The sequence below is a fragment of the Hyperoodon ampullatus genome (assembly GCF_949752795.1).
Source record: "Hyperoodon ampullatus genome assembly, chromosome: 16".
NCBI lineage: Eukaryota > Metazoa > Chordata > Mammalia > Artiodactyla > Ziphiidae > Hyperoodon > Hyperoodon ampullatus.
In genome coordinates, this window is record NC_136929.1 from 77307689 (window position 1) to 77323456 (window position 15768).

At 42.7% G+C, this 15768-nt stretch overlaps 1 protein-coding gene across 4 annotated transcripts in view; it reads left to right on the forward strand.

Annotated features, from left to right (window-relative positions):
* Window positions 1–15768, forward strand: part of XPO4 (exportin 4) — a gene marked incomplete at its 5' end in the record, with an annotated part of 109680 nt that overhangs the window by 55038 nt on the left and 38874 nt on the right. For 3 of the 4 annotated variants that reach the window (XM_079721807.1, XM_079721808.1, XM_079721809.1), the window contains 2 exons: window positions 3233–3390; window positions 3621–3795. In XM_079721807.1, the coding sequence (XP_079577933.1) occupies window positions 3233–3390; window positions 3621–3795 (333 nt within the window). Of the gene's footprint in view, window positions 1–1991; window positions 2073–3232; window positions 3391–3620; window positions 3796–15768 lie in introns of all 4 variants that reach the window. The other variant, XM_079721806.1, reaches the window with a different exon arrangement.

Here is a 15768-nt window from a genome sequence, read left to right on the forward strand (position 1 = left end):
TCCAAATAAAGACCAATTAAAAAGAAAAAAGAAAGCTATTTTGCTAAATCCTAACCATTAATTATAGTTTACCTTTTCATGTGTTTTAAAGGTACTATTCACTAGCCTTACAAATTTCACCCCTAGGTGTACATAAAAATATTTTTCTATAGAAATGTTCAGACGGAGTATTACCTTGCATTTTCTTCTTTAAATCGAGAAATGATAGCTAGAAACGTTATCAGTATCAAAGATATTGTAACTACATTTTAACATTCTGTTGCCTGCCTCTGGCAGAAATTGTTTTGATGTGTATCCAAGTTCAGTTCTCTGTGTTATTCATTTGACTGAAATTGGATACCGTTCCAGCAGTTTTTGAAAAGGTGAAAAACTTGCTGGCAGTGCTGGAAACAACCCCCCTGTCTGAACAGCTGTCTGGACGCAGTAGACAGCTGCTCCTGTCAGCTGGGAGCCTCCACATGCAGATAACTTCTGCAGCTGAAAGTTAACCCCTTTCACCTTGTGATTTTAACAGTTTTGTGTTTGTGGCCTATTACTTTCATGTATGCACTTTATGAACAATTTTAATTTTGTTATTTGTTAGAAAAATGTCAGTGACTAATCTTTTTATTTCATTCAGGTTTTTTTTTTAAGTTTATCTTCAATTATGTGAATTCATTGCCTATTTGAAGCAGTTTTCCACTGCATGTCACTTTTTCTCTAGATTTGAATCACTGCACTTACGTGTACTATGTCGTGGCCTCGAGACCCAGATGTGACCCGTCTGGGTTCAGGAGACCTTAGATGGCCTTCTGCGCCCTGCAAGTTGACAAACTTCTCCAGTTTTCTTTTTTCCATTAGGTGTTGGAGAAACCACTCTCCTTAGTTTTTCCTTTTTGACATATTCTTCCTGATCTCATTTATAGACTCTTCTTACTCTGCTCGTTGGATAAATACTGGTGTTCCTGACTGTGTACGTGTTCCTTGGGCTTCTTTTTCCACTCGTAGCTCACCAAGCGCCACTTGTGCACCAAGGACTCCTCGTCTGTATTCAGCACAGGCTGCTTCTGTGTCCCAGAGCCTCGTAATCCTCGCGCTGGGCGCTTTAACTTGGATGCCCAAAGTCGTCTTGGATTCAGTGTGTTCCCATAGAACTCAGCGTCTTACTAACGTACTTTTCTTTATTTCTTGTCCGTATTTCTTGTCTTGCTTCTCCAGTCACCTCCCTGGGTCTTCCGCTAGACTTTGCTTTTCTTTATCCCTCTGCTTTTCCCTATTCAGGTGGTGAATTCAGGTTTTAATTTGTGTAACATAGTTCAGATATGGTAGAATTCTTTTGTAATGGAAGAAGAGCAAGAATCTACCATGTTACATAAGAATCAACCATTGATTTATGTTTTATGTGGTTCATATTTTAGGAAGCATAAGTATGCCCAGTAAAGTCAGGCTCTGAGGACAGTTTCTTATTTTTATTTTATTTAATTACATAATCCATGTTGGCTGTTTCTTTTGCTTCCTCATGTCTGGACCAGGATCGAGCAACCATTTGGCTGTGTGGGTGGAGAAGCAGCCCTCTGTGGTCCCAGGTTGCGTTGTCTCTGTCATGTTTAAATGTTGATAAGGTTAAAAAAACACGGTGACAGAAATGTAGTTACAGTTTTCAGATAAGGAACTTCAGAATAAGCTGTGTTCAGAAGTTCTTGAATAGAATGGATATATGGATTTGTGATTGTGCTTTAAATTTACTATATATAAAACTTAGAATGTATTTTGAAAAACACTTGTGTTGTTCTAGACCAGGGATTGGCTGGGTAGAATATTAGGCTTTGCAGGTCATTAGTTCTCTGGGGCAGCCTCAGCTCTGCCCTCCCAGTACAAGAAGTTACAGCAAAACTTCACTGATGGCTGTTAAAACGTGAATTTTGTATAATTTTCACATGTCTTGAAATATTATTCTTTGGTTTTGTTTTTCTCAACCACATAAAAAGGTAAAAACCATTCTTACCTCACAGGCCACACAAAAGCAGGCAGGAGGCCAGGTCTGGCCTGTGGGCTGTGGTTTGATAACCCCTTTTCTAAACCCCTTTCAGCATGTCAGTAGATAAATTATCTTTGTAACTTAACAGTGAGTTTTTAATATTTTAAATTTCTTAGAACCTTAAGAAGTTCAGGAATTAAAGATTAATGGAATCAACCAGTGAATTAAGGGTTTATGAGTATTCACTGTGTCCCCGCACTGTACCAGTGAATAGTTGGGAAGCATCCTAACTTCAAGTAATTTATAAATGATTTGCAGAGTCAGAGTGAAATAACCTGACACAGGTAGAGAATAACTGTTTAAATTGTGTGACACTCAGAAAGCACAGAGATTTGTGTAGGGAAAGGGGCTGGAAAAGTCAAATCCTTGTGGAAAGTAGAAAGTGGCCACAGTAAATGTGGTGGATTAAGATAACAATTACCTGTGATTTTTCTGCTAAAAATATTTTCCTTGTCTGTTTTAATTATGTAAGTCTGAGAATATTAATGACACTGTAAAATTAGGGAGCAATATTTTGGGAGTGTTTCCTTCATCAGAACACTGTATGCCAGGTGTTTCACTTCAGTATTGCAGTATTGAAATAAATTCTACGTGAGGTTTAAAGTGAATTTAAATATAATTTAAGTAAAATTTAAACATTTAGAAAATTTATTAATAGCAGTGATATAGGATAAAATGAGATTCAAATAAATTGTAGGCAATATCAGAGTTGATGAAAGACTATGTTAATATATTGTTTGAATGAGTGAATTTCTAGGGATTGAGGGGCATGTTGGTTTTGCGAGTGTGTAACTGCCTGCTTCCAGCGAAGCAGCATCTATATGCTCTTGCCCGAACTTTGCTAACTTTAGTAAGACGCTGCAGCGAGGCATAGTTAGCATAATACAGATGACTGTCGTTGCTGCTGTTTTTAGAAGAAGCTGTATGTCTGACTGGCCGGCATCTGTTTCTCTCTTTGTCATAACACGCCGGAGACAGTTCAGTTTTCAAAATGTAGGTAGCTCTCCACTGACAATTAATTGGTATGTTTAAAATCATGGCCTATAACATAAAATGGACTGAGGGACAATTTTCAAATTTAGTTTAACTCGGGAATTAGTTTTCTAGAAATGCTCAGCTACAGTGAATTTTTCTCTCACCTCATTTGGCGCGATAGACACGTGACCCTTACAAAAGAAGAATTTATGTTTATGGATTAGCGATTCTTTCTAACAGGTACATCGAAAAATCAGAGAAGATTCCGACATGGCACAAGACTCCCTGCAGTGCCTCGCCCAGTTAGCTTCTCTTCACGGACCCATCTTCCCCGACGAAGGGTCCCAAGTGGATTATCTCGCACACTTCATTGAGGGCTTACTGAATACCATCAATGGGTAGGTATCCTGGGCCTTAGAACCAAAAAGGAGCTTCAGTTCTTCTTCATGATTAACAGTGGAGGAAAAAAGAAACGAGCGCTTCCCCTGCTTTTATATTTTAGAGTAGAGTTCTCTGTGTCAGTTGAAATGAGTACACAGAGACGTGCCTTTGGAAATGAATGGGTGCGTGTGTGGAAACGAGTTACCTCTGCTTCACTTAACGCTGATGCTCATGCCTTGGGTTGTAGAATTGAGATAGAAGATTCTGAAGCTGTGGGGATCTCCAGCATCATCAGCAACCTGATAACCGTGTTCCCTCGCAACGTCTTAACCGCCATTCCACGCGAGCTCTTCTCGTCCTTTGTGAGCTGCCTGACACACCTCACGTGCTCTTTCGGGCGCAGTGCTGCACTGGAGGAGGTGGTGAGTGGCTCCGACTGCACCCGCGCTGTCTCGCAGGGGGACCCGCTCTGCCTCTGAAGCGTGTCTCATGGCCACTAAGTGTCTTAAAGGAGTGCGTGTTTGTTTATATGTGCAAATCACTTGGCAGTCTGTGCTTGGGAACATGACTTTTTAAAAATTTGTGGAAAATCACTTTAGTAGACTAAATTTTATTTGTCTCAAGATTTAATTTAATTTAATTAATTTATTTATTTTTTATTTTTGGCTGCGTTGGGTCTTAGTTGCTGCGCGCAGGCTTTCTCTAGTGGCGGCGAGAGGGGGCTACTCTGTGTCGCGGTGCGCGGGCTTCTCATTGCGGTGGCTTCTCTTGTTGAGGAGCACAGGCTCTAGGCGCACGGACTCAGTAGTTGTGGCTTGAGGGCTCTAGAGCTCAGGCTCAGTAGTTGTGGCACACGGGCTTATTTGCTCTGCAGCATGTGGGATCCTCTTGGACCAGGGCTCGACCCCGAGTCCCCTGCATTGGCAGGTGGATCCTTAACCACTGTGCCACCAGGGAAGCCCCTGGTCTCAAGATTTTAAGTTGAGATAACTTAGTACCTGAAAGTAGGAAATGGAATGAAATGTTTTTATTAAAAACTATGTTGAAAGCCATTTTAATAATAAACTCTTTAAGTTCAAGGGGCGCTAGGAACTTTATGGTATGGTTGTGATTGTGTATAATTTTAAGTGTTTTATGAGAATTTAAAAATCTTGGGCTTATCTGGAAATTATGTAAATATAATTTGGTTCAAATATTGTAACCCTGCTTATTTTGATTAATTTTTTTTTGGTGTTTTTTATGGTTTTAATAATATATCTTGGTAAATTTAAATTTGCATTAAAATTAAGACCAATTACTGTAGTAAAGATGTTTTTTGGTACAGATTTTTAAATGCTTATCGTCCACATTTTATATTTAATTTGGAAAACTCGTACTAAGCTCCTTGACAACACAGCTGTGTTTGTAACAGTTACTGGGAATAAATATGTTAATCTTGGGAAGTAATTGATTTTTTCCCTACCAAGTAGTTATTAAATTGTTGAAACTAATTTTTTTTTAATGAAATGCAGATTCTTTTCGAAGATTGTAAGGGTAAAAAGAATATTTGTAGACCTCTGATAGAATTTCATGTTCAGTCAGAGCGGTGGTTTTGTTGGGGGTTTGGCAACATGTGTGGGAGTGATTTGCGCCCCTTCAGAGGTGTCAGAGCATGAAGACCTAGGGAGTGACTGTTCACAACGGTGGGCGCCCCAGTGGTTTGACGGGAAAGGAGCCAGGCCAGGAAGTTATTTATGTGTTGGAAAGTGTCGGTCATGGAGGAATAGAAGTTTACGGGCCTCCATGTGAGGTCTGAATTTCTAGGGAGAAAAATTATGTACTAAGCATGGAAACATAGGGAAATTTCAAGTATTTAAGCTGTACTCAAACTCTTTTCAAATGACCACAAATTCTGAATCGGGTTTCACGTAACATCCCCCTTCCCCCCACCCCCTCCCCCTTGGTTAAATGGCACGTTGATCACATGTTTAGAAACACAGCTGCCTTTTATTATAGTTTGTTTGTGGGTTAAGGATGCTTCTAGAGGAATTGCTGGAAGATTTGTAACATTCTTGGCTTGCAGATTTGAGGTTTAGAATTTATTTATTTTGCCTAGGGGACTAACAACTTGGAAAACAATTTTTCTGCTGAGGTTTGACCTAGAAGTATTGGGACACAGGGAGCCTGGATGCGCTTTCAGAGAGTAGATGTTTAATTGTGCTTCACAGGGAGGCATGCACTGTACCTAATGGGCTTCATTCGGGAAAAGGGCTATTTCTTTTCCTTTCTTTTAATCGGTCGATTTCTTTTAATCTGTTTATGACGTTTAAAAAATGATGTTAGAAACAATTGGTTACCCATTGAAAAAGACAGAGGGAATAGATTTGTCTGATGCTTTTGCATGACTCATAGCAGTCAGATTGGCGAGGGTTGGTGAAGTTGAGGGCTGACGGGGGTCCCTGCACGATGAGTTACCAGAAGACTAAGCGAATCCTAAATGTATCTCAGCCGCGTGGGGTTTTCACTCTGGCTGTGTGAGCTGGGGGCAGGGCCTGGGGAGTGGGCGGCGAGGTGCAGGGACAGACCCAGCCAGCCGCAGTGGAGCTTCTGGGATGCAGGCCAGGGCACCTCGTGCACAATACGTAGTTGTTGACCTGAGATGGCAAAAGGTATAAAGAAATGAGCTTATACTAAAAATCGAAAAGTTGAGGCATATTAAAAAAACTGCTTTGGGGAGTCAGCGTGGTGAGAAAGATCATGAACTTTTGAGGGAGACACTGCGGTGTGAGCCAGAAGTAGTCCTCAGCTGCAGGGCCTTGGGCAGGTTGCTTCACCTTCTGTGAGCATGTTTCCTTGGGGTGTAGTTAGGATACTGGTCTCTTCTGATGTTTCGTGGGGTGGATTAACAATGTGAAAGTGCCCCTACGGTGTGCACAATAAAATGTGGAATTATAATGATACAAATGAACCTTTATAATGGGCTTTACTAACAGCCTGTATTATGTGTACTGTCCTAGGAGTAAGACCAGTTCTTGAGTTTTGTTGTTTCATGCAAATCAGTAATTTTATTTGTTTATTTATTTACTTTTTTTTTTTTTTTTTTGCGGTACGCTGGCCTCTCACTATTGTGGTCTCTCCCGCTATGGAGCACAGGCTCTGGACGCGCAGGCTCAGCGGCCATGGCTCACGGGCCCAGCTGCTCTGCGGCACGTGGGATCTTCCCGGACGGGGGCACGAAGCCGTGTCCCCTGCATCAGCAGGCGGACTCTCAACCACTGTGCCACCAGGGAAGCCCTATTTGCTTATTTTTAAAAATGTTGTCTTTTGTGATTTGCTCTCAAATTATATCTCTTTTTTTAAATACAAATTTATTTATTTACTTTTGGCTGTGTTGGGTCTTCATTGCTGTGCGTGGGCTTCTCATTTCAGTGGCTTCTCTTGTGGTGGAGCATGGGCTTCAGTAGTTGCAGCACGTGGGCTCAGTAGTTGTGGCACATGGGCTTAGTTGCTCCATGGCGTGTGGGATCTTCCCGGACCGGGGCTCGAACCCGTGTCCCCTGCATTGGCAGGCAGATTCTTAACCACTGTGCCACCAGGAAAGCCCCAAATCAATAATTTTAATATTAGGTTTTTAAAAACAATTTTAATCTTGTGAAATGTTTTGTTTTTCTTTAATATTGAAAGAGTTTCTTTTCCCAATAGGAAAACAGGTTCCGCAAAACACTTTTTTTTTTTAGTTGTGCTCAGGCAGGAAGGTTTTATTTTTATTTTTTAATTTTTAAAATGTGTTTATTTATTAACATCTTTATTGGAGCATAATTGCTTTACAGTGGTGTGTTAGCTTCTGCGTTATAACAAAGTGAATCAGCTATACATATACATACATCCCCATATCTCCTCCCTCTTGCGTCTCCCTCCCACCCTCCCTATCCCACCCCTCTAGGTGGTCACAGAGCACCGAGCTGATCTCCCTGTGCTGTGCGGCTGCTTCCCACTAGCTATCTATTTTACATTTGGTAGTGTATATAAGTCCATGCCACTCTCTCACTTCGTCCCAGCTTACCCTTCCCCCTCCCCGTGTCCTCAAGTCCATTCTCTACATCTGCGTCTTTATTCCTGTCCTGCCCCTAGGTTCATCAGAACCTTTTTTTTTTTTTTTAGATTCCATATATGTTAGCATACGGTACTTGTTTTTCTGTCTCTGACTTACTTCACTCTGTATGACAGACTCTAGGTCCATCCACCTCACTACAAATAACTCAATTTCGTTTCTTTTTATTGCTGAGTAATATTCCATTGTGTATATGTGCTACATCTTCTTTATGCATTCATCTGTCGATGGCCACTTAGGTTGCTTCCATGTCCTGCCTATTGTGAATAGTGCTGCAATGAACATCATGGTACCCAGCAATACACTTTTGTTTTACTGTGGTATTTTTTCAAAACTGTATTTATTTAGGAATACATATAGATTGTCTCTTGTTTTAGGAACTCATGTCTTAGATGGTGGTTATGTTGCTGTAGCAAGAAGAAAAAAAAGCAACTTCATGGGAAGAAAAATTCTTGATACTAACATGTATTCTTGAACTATGTCCTTGTTTGGTGGCTGTAGTGTGTGTATGAAGAGAGGCTGTTATTTATGACTGCCCTCAACTTGCAGTGAACTGAAAGTCTCTTCTCAAAAAGAGCAACTCCAGTCTTCAACCACTTTATTCTGTTGGCTGTTAAAATTTCTTGGTGTTACTTGAGGCTTCCTGAAGCCAAGAATTTTTTCATTGCACCCGAGAAATCAAATTTTTGTCTATTGCTAGGCTGGAGAGGTGAGATGGATTATAAGATGAAATTATTGCCTTAAAAATTAAAATCCTAACCAAATAATTGTTCATATTATTATGTCAACTATTTTATAAAATGTTTATAATACTAGTATATGCATTTGAATTGATTCAGTGAAATTTGAAGAGAATATGGCTTGAGCTCTAGACTCTCATTTGTTTCTTGGTTTCTTTTGTCTGTTAAGTTCAGCCCCCAGTAGGTTCATCAGCCAGAAGCCACATAACATGTTAACTGAACAGAGCAACCATCATGGTCCTTAAACTTTGAAGTGTGTGTGTGTGTGTGTGTGTGTGTGTACGTGTGTGTACGTGTGCATGGGGGCTGTGGGTTGGATATGTAAGGGAGGTGGGAGGTGATGGTAGTAAACTTTACAAAGGAAGAACTTCACATTTAATTTTAGTACATTTGTTCCCTAACCTCAAGACCAGCAGGACAAGGCAGAAGAAGAAGAATCTTGATAAAGTTGTTGGGAAGTCCATTATAGAATGTAATGCAGTAAAATAATTTTGCAGTTCCTTAGGTGAGTGAGTGCATTTAAAGTTCAGCATTCTTAACTCAAAATCTAGTTTCTCCAGCTCGATGGATAATTACTCTGTGGAGAGGAGGTGTGGTGAAAGAAATGCATTGAAGCCAAGTTACAAATGGAGAGGTGGGAAGCAGGAATTTGGGGGTATTTCAGGGAGAAGAGGGAATAACTTACCGTCTGGAATGGTGATGTCAGTACAACACAAATGTGTGGTCGACCCTGCACCTTAACTCCCGGGGGAAGGGATGGTTTGAGAAGCTGTGCCAACCTCCCTACCCAGCATTCTGCTGGCCTGGGAGGAATGAATGGATGATAGTCCGGAGGGCGACACAGCTGTCCAGCTGCACTGTGTGCACTCATTTCCTCTGCTTGTTGATCAGAGAAGAATTAAATGAGATGCATGAGTAGCCTTGAACATTTAAAGTATGCTTTTTTTTAAATCCTAACAGGGGCTTTACCTCTGTTCAGGATATTTGAAAGAAAATTGGTTACTATTACAACTTAAATACAGATTCTTATTAAAAGAAATCCTTAAAATAATTTCCATGGGGCCTCCCTGGTGGCGCAGTGGTTGAGAGTCCGCCTGCCGATGCAGGGGATACGGGTTCGTGCCCCGGTCTGGGAGGATCCCATATGCCGCGGAGCGGCTGGGCCCGTGAGCCATGGCTGCTGAGCCTGCGCATCCGGAGCCTGTGCTCCGCAACGGGAGAGGCCACAACAGTGAGAGGCCCGCGTACCACAAAAAAAAAAAAATAAAAATAATTTCCATGTTTCATTTAATTCTGGTTGGATCGTAATTTTGCCATGCAGTGTTTCCTAACTTGTATATGAGTCAGCCCTGATTTTTCAGTCTGCTTCCAGTCCTAGCACAGAACCAATGTTGGTTTTACAGAATTCTTGCACTTGAGATAGAATGTAGTGGATTTAGATTAAAGCTTATTTATTGTCATAACTGTGGTTTCATATAGTAACCTTTGTATTGCTTACAAGACTAGCATTAAAAACATAACCAGATCTAATGGGCCAGGGTTTTGAAAATGGACGCTAGAATGAGGTGGAAGAAGAGATGGCCCTCCTACCTCGGGTAAGGCAGGTGAGTCCCAGCAGTGCCGGCCCCTTGGGAGTACTGCTGGGTCATTTCAGTTCCGTGAATATTTACCCATCATCTACATGTGGCAGGGACTGTGTTTGATGAATATACGTTCTTTAGCATTAAGAATTTGGAAATACATATATGTTTCCAGAAGGAAAAAGTTATGTTAATCTAGGAGTGTAACATTTAAAAACTCTCTGAAAATTACACCTCGGACTCTTGGTGTTTTTGTGGGGAGTCGATTTTTTTTTAAGTGATCTATTTATAGGATTCTTCTAACAGCTGCAGTGCTTGTCCACTAAATCAATTTCTCTTGGGGGATTTCAGAAGCCAGGAATACTGTCAGCTGCATAGGTAGTCTGGAGTCAAATTAATTCTGTGCTGTAAGGACCGGCTAGGGAAAAAAAATGAGAGAATGAATTAATTTCTTTTGCATTTGACATTCAAAGACTTCTAAATTCTTTTTCAAATGGAGAGCTCGTGATCTGTTTGTGACATTTCTGCGATTTTTCTCTGTATTGCCGTTGTTGCTTTATATGATGCTACACTAGGAAAGAGTATTTATAGCAGATGAGTAGCAGCATAAACTATTATAATTCAGCCTTTAATCTTTCATATGCCCTTTCTTATTGTTTTACACTGTGCAGTACATGTATTATTTGACCTGTCATTGGACTTGGGGGTTATGGCAATGCCTGTAAATTTTAAACTTACTGTGGAATATTCTGTTCACGTAAAGTAAAAGCTTTATATATATATAAACATGTGTAAAGAATAAGAAAATGAACAACTGTGTGCCAGCCATGCAGATAAAGAAACAGTATATTGATAGGACCTTTTCCCCCTTCGTTTACCTGGAGTTTCCCCCTCTGTTGTTATAAGCACGGTTTATGTTGTGCAGACTTATTTCTGCCAGTTGATTTTGTATCATGTTTGCAAATCAGCGCTGCCAGGGAACCCCTGGCCGGTGCTGTTGGCTCCTTTCCCACCCTCTGCGACCTCTGATTGTTCAGTTTGCTTTCGTTACCAAGTCCTTATGAGAGCAGTAGAGGCAGCCCCAGGCTCTAAATAGGGAACAGAGTTAAACAGGGTTACTCCTCAGAAATGAAGCCTTCCATGTGTGAGAGCTAATGGCCCACACCCACCTTATTGCAATTTTTATGTCTATGAATCATAATGCTTTTCTTTTTTGTTAATAAATAAATATTTTTTTTTGGCTGTGTTGAGTCCTCGTTGCTGTGCATGGGCTTTCTCTAGTTGCGGCGAGTGGGGGCTACTGTTCGTTGTGGTGCGCAGGGTTCTCATTGCGGTGGCTTCTCTTGTTGCAGAGCACGGGCTCTAGGCGCACGGGCTTCAGTAGTTGTGGCTTGTGGGCTCAGTAGTTGTGGCTCGCGGGCTCTAGAGCACAGGCTCCGTAGTTGTGGCGCACGGGCTTAGTTGCTCCATGGCATGTGGAATCTTCCAGGACCAGGGCTCGAACCCGCGTCCCCTGCATTGACAGGCGGACTCTTAACCACTGCGCCACCAGGGACGTCTCTGTGAATCATAATGCTTTTCTTAACTGACTCATGTAACTTATGTTTACATGTGAAGATAGCACTCAAGTTCAAAGAAAGAGCTTTCCAGTTTCATGGAAATGATTTGGAGTTGTCACGTTGGTTATTTGCTGTTTGTAGAAAAAAAGCTGTAGGAGTTCTTTGTAGCATAACAGATATTAGAACTACTCTAGCACAGGATTTATCATGTATACTTTTACAGTATCTAACGTTAGGGACACATGCACACACTTAATTTTTTTAGAGCAGTTTTAGATTCACAGCAAAATTGAGTGAAAATACAGAGTTCCCACCCCTGCCCCAGTACACCCAGCCCCCCACCATCAGCATCCCTACCAGAGAGTGCATGTGTTACACCTGATGAACCTGCACCGAGGCCATCATCATCCCGAGCCCATGGTCTACATCAGAGTTCACTCTTTGTGTTGTACACTCTATGGGTTTGGACAAATGTGCAGGGATGTGTAGCCACCATTACAGTCTCATGCAGGCTAGTGTCACTGCCCTGAAAATGCTCTGAGCTCTGCTCTTCACGCCCCCTCCCAGCCCCTGGCAACCACGGATCCTTTTATTGTCTCCATAGTTTGGCCTTTTCCAAAATGTCGTATAGTTGGAGTCGTACGGTAATGGTAGATTTTAATCTGAAGTTCACGTCATTGTTAAAAGGCGGAGCAGATCCCATACTGAAGGCGGTCTCTCCCAGGCTTCATTTGCCAGCATGTCCAGAGACAAAATGAACTGCTGTTTCTATGTGTCCAAATAGTCACCAGACGCAAAAGCAGATTTCTGTCTGCGGCTGAAGAGCTGCAGGTTCACCCCCAGTACGCTCGCAGGTTAATTTTGGGCGTTGACATGTCAGTGCTGACAGCACGTTTTGGTTACCTTCTCCACCCTCCGTTCCCAACTGGGGGAGAGTGGACTCAAGTAGCCTCCTAAGCTCTGCGCCCCTCTCCAAAGCCCTCCTGGCAGCAGGCCCGAGACACCCCAGGCACGAGCAGAGTGTCTGGCTTGGGCCCTCGTCATCCTGGGGCACGTGCTCCGGCTTGGCCAGAGGGGCTGTGGGGCACGGCCAAGGTATTAGGAGAAACCACTCGGCTGGGTTTCAGTTCTCGGTGATGAGACTGAACGATTTGGCTGCCCATTGTCATCAGCCAGATTTCTCACACTTTGCCTGATGAGTTCCTTGTATTGGTTTCCAAGTGGAACGGAGGCCCTATACAAGTCTGCAGTTCTTACTTTAAACCAGCATCCAGTGAGTAGGGGCTCTGACGGTCCGCTGTGATCTTCTCTTTTGTCTAGTGTCAGGGCTCTATGGGAGGAATTATGGAATGCTCTTCCAATAGTAAAAGGCTTATAAGGCTTTTCCATTTTATTTGTACTTTTCTGTATCTGAATGATTAAACCGTGATAAGCATGCATTGTATATGTGCTAGGGAACAACAGAGAGAGTTCTTAGAAATGCCCTGCTGCTTCCTTCTGAGCGGTGGGGTCAGAGGATGCTGTTCCTCTTAAGATATGTCACCAGTCTGTTTATTTTGGCAACATAAACTGTTAAGACTTAACAAATGAGTTCTGCAAAGCACATGCTTTAAGTGTGCAGAAACGGTCTTATTCATCTCCTGCTCCAGGACTTAGCTGGCATTAGTGTTTTCTGCTGCAGGCACACATCAGCTGCTGCTGCGACCAGATGGGCACTTACCTGGCCTTTTGTTTAAATTTTTTTAACATCTTTATTGGAGTATAATTGCTTTACAATGGTGTGTTAACTTCTGCTTTATAACAGAGTGAATCAGCTATACATATACATATATCCCCATATCTCCTCCCTCTTGCGTCTCCCTCCCACCCTCCCTCTCCCACCCCTCTAGGGGGTCACAGAGCACCGAGCTGATCTCCCTGTGCTATGCGGCTGCTTCCCACTAGCTATCTATGTTACGTTTGGTAGTGTATATATGTCCATGCCACTCTCTCACTTCGTCCCAGCTTACCCTTCCCCCTCCCCGTGTCCTCAAGTCCAACTTCTATGTCTGCGTCTTTATTCCTGTCCTGCCCCTAGGTTCATCAGAACCATTTTTTTTAAGATTCCATATATATGCGTTAGCATACGGTACTTGTTTTTCTCTTTCTGACTTACTTCACTCTGTGTGACAGGCTCTAGGTCCATCCACCTCACTACAAATAACTCAATTTCGTTTCTTTTTATGGCTGAGTAATATTCCATTGTATATACGTGCCACATCTTCTTTATCCATTCATCTGTTGATGGACACTTAGGTTGCTTCCATATCGTGGCTATTGTAAATACTACTGCAGTGAATATTGTGATACATATCTCTTTTTGAATTATGGTTTTCTCAGGGTATATGCCCAGTAGTGAGATTGCTGGGTCATATGGTAGTTCTATTTGTAGTTTTTTTGTTTTCTTGGGTTTTTTTTTTTGGCGGTACGCGGGCCTCTCACTGTTGTGGCCTCTCCCGTTGCAGAGTACAGGCTCTGGATGCGCAGGCCTAGGAGCCATGGCTCATGGGCGTAGCCGCTCTGCGGCATGTGGGATCTTCCCGAACCGGGGCACGAACCCGTGTCCCCTGCATTGGCAGGCGGACTATCAACCACTGCGCTACCAGGGAAGCCCCTATTTTTAGTTTTTTAAGGAACCTCCATACTGTTCTCCATAGTGGCTGTCTCAATTTACATTTCCACCAACAGTGCAAGAGGGTTCCCTTTTCTCCACACCCTCTCCAGCATTTATTGTTTGTAGATTTTTTGATGGTGGACATTCTGACTGGTGTGAGGTGATACCTCATTGTAGTTTTGATTTGCATTTCTCTAATGATTAGTGATGTTGAGCATCCTTTCATGTGTTTGCTGGGAATATGTATATCTTCTTTGGAGAAACGAGGTCTTCTGCCCATTTTTGGATTGGGTTGGGTTTTTTTTGTCTTTTTTAAATTTTTTTTTTTTTTTTTTTGCGGTATGTGGGCCTCTCACTGTTGTGGCCTCTCCCGTTGCGGAGCACAGGCTCCGGACACGCAGGCTCAACGGCCATGGCTCACGGGCCCAGCCGCTCCCATGTGGGATCTTCCCAGACCGGGGCACGAACCCGTGTCCCCTGCATCGGCAGGCGGACTCTCAACCACTGCGCCACCAGGGAAGCCCTAATTTTTTTTTTATTATTTTTTTTTGGCTGCATTGGGTCTTCGTTGCTGCACGCGGGCTTTCTCTAGTTGTGGCGAGCATGGGCTACTCTTCATTGTGGTGCGCGGGCTTCTCATTGTGGTGGCTTCTCTTGTTGCAGAGCACAGGCTCTAGGTGCGCGGGCTCAGTAGTTGTGGCACACGGGCTTAGTTGCTCCGTGGCATATGGGATCTTCCTGGACCAGGGCTCGAACCCATGTCCCCTGCATTGGCAGGCGGATTCTTAACCACTGCACCACAAGGGAAGCCCTGTTTGTTTTTTTGATATTGAGCTGCATGAGCTGCTTGTATGTTTTGGAGATTAATCCTTTGTCAGTTGCTTCATTTACGAATATTTTATCCCTTCATGTTGTTTATGGTTTCCTTTGCTGTACAAAAGCTTTTAAGTTTCATTAGGTCCCATTTGTTTATTTTTGTTTTTATTTCCATTTCTGTAGGAGGTGGGTCAAAAATGATCTTGCTGTGATTTATGTCATAGAGCGTTCTGCCTGTGTTTTACTCTAAGAGTTTTATAGTGTCTGGCCTTACATTTTTTTTTTTTTAAGTAAATTTATTTATTTATTTATTGTCTGAGTTGGGTCTTTGTTGCTGTGCGCGGGCTTTCTCTAGTTGCGGTGAGCAGTGGCTGCTCTTCATTGTGGTGCGTGGGCTTCTCATTGTGGTGGCTTCTCTTGTTTGGAGCACAGGCTCTAGGCTCGCGGGCTTCAGTAGTTGTGCCATGCGGGCTCTAGCGCGCAGGCTCAGTAGTTGTGGTGCACGGGCCTAGTTGCTCCGCGGCATGTGGGATCTTCCCAGACCAGGACTCGAACCCGTGTCCCCTGCATTGGCAGGCGGATTCTTAACCACTGCACCACCAGGGAAGCGCTGGCCTTACATTTAGGTCTTCAGTCCATTTTGAGTTTATTTTTGTGTACAGTGTTAGGGAGTGTTCTAATATCATTCTTGTACATGTAGCTGTCCAGTTTTCCCAGCACCACTTATTGAAGAGGCTGTCTTTTCTCCATTGTATATTCTTGCCTTCTTTATCAAAGATAAGGTGACAATATGTGCGTGGGTTTATCTCTGGGCTTTCTATCCTGTTACACTGATCTATATTTCTGTTTTTGTGCCAGTACCATACTGCCTTGTTTACTGTAGCTTTTGTAGTGTAGTCTGAAGTCTGGGAGCCTGATTCCTCCAGCTCCGTTTTTCTTTCTCAAGATTGCTTTGGC